General features: G+C 40.0%; 1 protein-coding gene across 1 annotated transcript in view; it reads right to left on the minus strand.

The window, feature by feature from the left end:
• Positions 1-4,542, minus strand: part of CEP97 (centrosomal protein 97) — a 49,857-nt gene that overhangs the window by 41,007 nt on the left and 4,308 nt on the right. Inside the window, exons 5-6 of the mRNA XM_019648326.1 lie at positions 2,856-2,969; positions 2,132-2,298 (exon numbers count right to left, since the gene is read on the minus strand). Of these exons, the coding sequence (XP_019503871.1) occupies positions 2,132-2,298; positions 2,856-2,969 (281 nt within the window). The remainder of the gene's footprint in view (positions 1-2,131; positions 2,299-2,855; positions 2,970-4,542) is intronic.

Below are 4,542 nucleotides of genomic sequence, written 5' to 3' on the forward strand. Positions count from 1 at the left end.
AATTGTTTTAGTTTCTATGAAACTCTTCAATCCCTAGTCCCTATCCTTAAGCAATAATGACAATTATCATTTATTAAGCACCTAGTGGACGACCAGTGTTATGCTATATACATTATCCTTAATCCTCATAGCATCCTTGAAAGGTAGGTAGTATTACCCATGTTTTACAGATGAGAAAACTAAGGCTCAGAAAAGCCAAGGAACTTGCCCAGGCCACAGAGCTAATGGGTGGCAGGGAAAGATGTGAAGCTTTCTCTTGTCTCTCCTGACCAGGTCTCATCTCTCTTCCCAGGTTTCTCTTTGTACCAAACCCTCATCTCTGCCCATCTTGCCATGCTGCCTCCCACATATGAAAATGTTGCCAGTCCTACTCCCATAGGAAAATCCAAGAATGTTATTTCTTTCTCTTAAAGAAAGATCCAGAGAAGATAATCCAGAGAAGATAATCCAAGCTTTAGAACTATCCAGCCTGAAACAACAACAACAAAAATGTTCTGAATACACAGCAACACTTACTGCAGGAAAAAGGAAAAGCCACACTTCTTTGTAGGCAAACTAGACTTGACATGTCCCCCCACCTACACCAGCACCACCACGATACAGCTGCTGGTTGCCATCCTTCACTGCCCCACGCCCTACTCAGCAACTAGATGAAACAGTAAGGAGAAAGAAAAGGAAAACCCTGGCAGTGATCTACCACTCATCTTCTCATCAGGAAACTCCTCAAGCAACTACTACCAATCTCTAGTACGGAAGGACAAAAGCGGTGAAGAAGAATATATATGTTGAGGTCATGAATGCATGTATGTATGTACTGAGAGGAGGAAGTGAAATGAAGCAGAGTGATGAGAACAAACTCATCTCAACTCTCACTATCCCCTCTAACTCCACCCCCCTTGACCACATCCTAGTTCCTAACTTCCCCCACAGATTTGATGCCACTGATCATATGCCATCATCCAGAAGACTCCCTTATGCAGGGTTCCCAACTCTGAGCTGCAGAAATCATCAATGATCTAGAAATGGGGTGTCCTCACTTCGGATTCACAGATAGGAAAAGGGGTGGACCAATCAGCATGTCTACTACCAGTTCCAAAGTGAAACTCTGAACTTATTATCCCAGAATCACTGTCATAAAGCATAGTTGGGTTTTGCCCTTGTATATATGATGAATTACAAGCATCTGGGGGATTGGTCTGGGACCCTACACAGCATCCATAATATGGTCTCTATATCGAAGTGCTCCAAGCCCAAAAAACTAGTTAACATAAGAACTTTTGGCCTTAAGCAGCTTTTCTTCGTGCTTGGCCTGCTCCTAATTCTTCGGAGTATACTATTTCTTCTAATAAACTTTTTTCACCACTTTAAAAATAAAGAACTCAATAAAAATAAATAAATAAATAAATAAAGAAGTTTTAGAAATCAAATTGTTGTATTTGGACACTAAGATAAACTCACCTGCCCCAACTTCTGGGGCTGATATTTATTTATCCTTTTTTAAGAAACGATAAAAGGGCCGGCCGAGTGGCGCGTTGGTTAGGAGTTGGCTTGGGACACCAGCTCTGAGCAGCAGGGCTCCAGTTCGGATGCCACATTAGGGCCAGTGACACTGTACCCTCTACAGTTCAGATGGTGAACAACAGCTCGACCAGGAGCTGGGCTACCAAGAGTCGCCGGCAACAGTGTAGGCTGCAGCCCCTGCTGCAGTGGGCTGCCATAAGCTACCGTGAGTAGCTGGCAGCCAGCATGAGCTCCCAAGAGCCACTGTGAGCGGCCGTCCAGTGGCCGGCGACTGATCTGCCTCGCCCGGGAAAAGGTCAATGATAATATCAACATGGGCCAGTGAAGCGACATCCTCCACAACTAGACTGAAGAACAAAAGGACAGCAACTTGTCTGTTCCCCTTCCCCAATGCTGTTCCCTCCCCCAATTCCTCAATAAAATCTTTAAAAAAAAAAAAAAAAGATAGAAAATCCTAAATGACCAGCACATAGTCTATGACTGAACTAATGATCTTAATTTCTAAATGCACATTTTAACAAATACTTAGTTTATTAATCTGTAGTAAGCTAGAAATGGTCTTTTTAGTTAACTGCCATGATAAATGTGATGTTAAAGAGGTCATGTTCACCTTTCCTTCTGAGAAATCACGTATCCATCTAGGACTCTGAGGTTTAAGCACCAGCTGACAATGTATGGCCGATAGTCAAACCCTGGAATGGAGGGTGTTGCCATCACACAAGGATTGTTCATGATCGACAACTGTTCCAATTCAGTTAAGGATGCCAAAAAAGAAATCTGAAACAAAAGATATCTTTGTTGAACAAAATGGACTATTCAGTGTCAAGCACAGAGCTTCCGCTGATTACATATCTTGGGCAATTTGAGAATGTAACAATTTCCCTCTTGTTCTGAAGTGACAAGCAACACTCGTATATTATCCACTGACTTCTAAAATTCCAACAATATGGCCATCTGTCCTTCTTGCACAAAGTCCCTTAAAATGTATCAGCACTATTTCCTAGCAGAGAACCCTATTTTGAAAACATAATAGCAGCCAGAGAAAAGTGCACAGTATGCCTTACTAACCCCTTTCATGTAGATGTCCCTCTACCACCAATCACTTACAAATGGAATAATTACAGCATTGCATATTAAATCAAGCCTTAATGACCCACTGACATAAAGAAAAAATGGAAAGAAAAATAATGATCTAAAGCCAAGTATTTCATCTCGATGGCAGTTTCTTCCAAGATGCTCACAGTCTAGTGAGCTCACAACTTTCTCCTGTGTTTCTCCTTCTTTCTCACAACTTTCCAGCTTCCTGGATCCCACAGAACGCCCTCAAATTTTACCTCATTTAAATCCCGGATTTCATTTTCTGCCAAAGAAAGTATAGCAAGATTTCTGGGTAGATAAGCAGGTGCCATTCTAAGAGAGGTGATGATGTTTCCATGTAAAAGCAGGGTCTTAAAAGTAAAAACAGAATGAATTACAAATGAAAAGATTACAAATAAATTGGTCTATTTTGAAAAAAGCAAAATGATATGTATGAAAATAAAGGGATTTATTTTATTATACTTCTCGTAGCACACAAATCAAAGAAGATTAATGCTAGAAGGGTCCTAAGTGGTCTTCTCGTCCAACTCCCTCTTTTCACATCCACATTCTAAGCCCAATAAAGTTTAAAAACTTGTCGAAGAACACATGCTTGTTGTAGCAACTAGCACTTTGTGAAATTAAGTTTATTAAAACTCGAGCAATTTCCAACATACTTGTTCATTTCCTTTTAAAACGTCAAAATAGAGGGAGCATATGAGATCATGCTCCTTGGCCTATGTTGGTTCAAATAAACTCATAAAAATTTTCAAATAAATAAATAAATAAAACATCAACATAGAGGGTGAGAAAAGTGAAAGAAAACATTCATTGAAACAATCATGCATAAAGCAAATTTTCCAAAAGGGGGGGGGGGAAGGGAGAGGACAAACAACCCATAATTTGCAACTGTATTCTCCTGGAAACTAAAAGCCTGAGGAAGGCTTTTATGAAGTTGACTCAAATTAAGTCAGTAATACTGAAGTATAAACCAAAAACTCTGAATACCTAGGATTATAGTAAGATAATCATGCCTCTATTTCAGGAAAAATAATGCTCGATCATCTTTAGTTCATTTGCATTCTCTTATCTCTTAGTATCTGACTAAATCAAATTGTTTAGAATAACTTACATTTCCTCCTAAAGATGTGGGGACTGGTGAGGTAATAATACTTAATTAGCTTAATGAGTTTATCTGATGCTAATAATATCCAATGAAGTAAAAATACGAAAAAACCTACATTTTTTTTGAAGCTGTGATTTCAATCATGTTAATTCATGTATGCAAAATCAAAACTGTTATTTATTTGATTATATGATCCATGCCCCTCCATAAAATGTGCTATGTGCTACAGGTTTATTTTTATTTAAATTAAAGTGAAATTAATGTTGATAATTTAGTAATGCCTATTACTAAAAATACAGCAATCCTAAGTGTCAAAAAAAAGGTTCAAGTTCGGGAACGATTACTTTCAACCTCACTAACATGTCATGTACTTTATATAACTAAAGCTCTAGCATCACTGGTTGGGCATAAGGAAATTTCAAGTTTGAAGAATGATTAATAAGAATTAACCTTGGGGCCAGCCCAGTGGCTCAGTTGGTTAAGAGCGCAAGCTCTGAGCAACAGGGTCGCCAGTTCAATTCCCACATGGGCCAGTGAGCTGCGCCCGAGCTGAGTTGCCAAAAGGTGGCAGGATGGCTCAACTGATGAAAGCACGTGCTCCTAACAACAAGGTTGCCAGTTTGATTCTTGCATGGGATGGTAGGCTACACCTACACGCAACTAAGATTGAACAAGGCACCTTGAGTTGAGCAGCCACGAGCTGCCGACGGGCAGCCGGATGGTGACTGGACTTGGAGCTGAGATAGTTGCGCCCTCCACAACTAAGATTGAAGGACAACAACTTGGCTGTTCCCCTTCCCCAATTCCCCAACACTGTT

This window comes from Hipposideros armiger, unplaced genomic scaffold, assembly GCF_001890085.2.
Source record: "Hipposideros armiger isolate ML-2016 unplaced genomic scaffold, ASM189008v1 scaffold_125, whole genome shotgun sequence".
Classification (NCBI taxonomy): domain Eukaryota; kingdom Metazoa; phylum Chordata; class Mammalia; order Chiroptera; family Hipposideridae; genus Hipposideros; species Hipposideros armiger.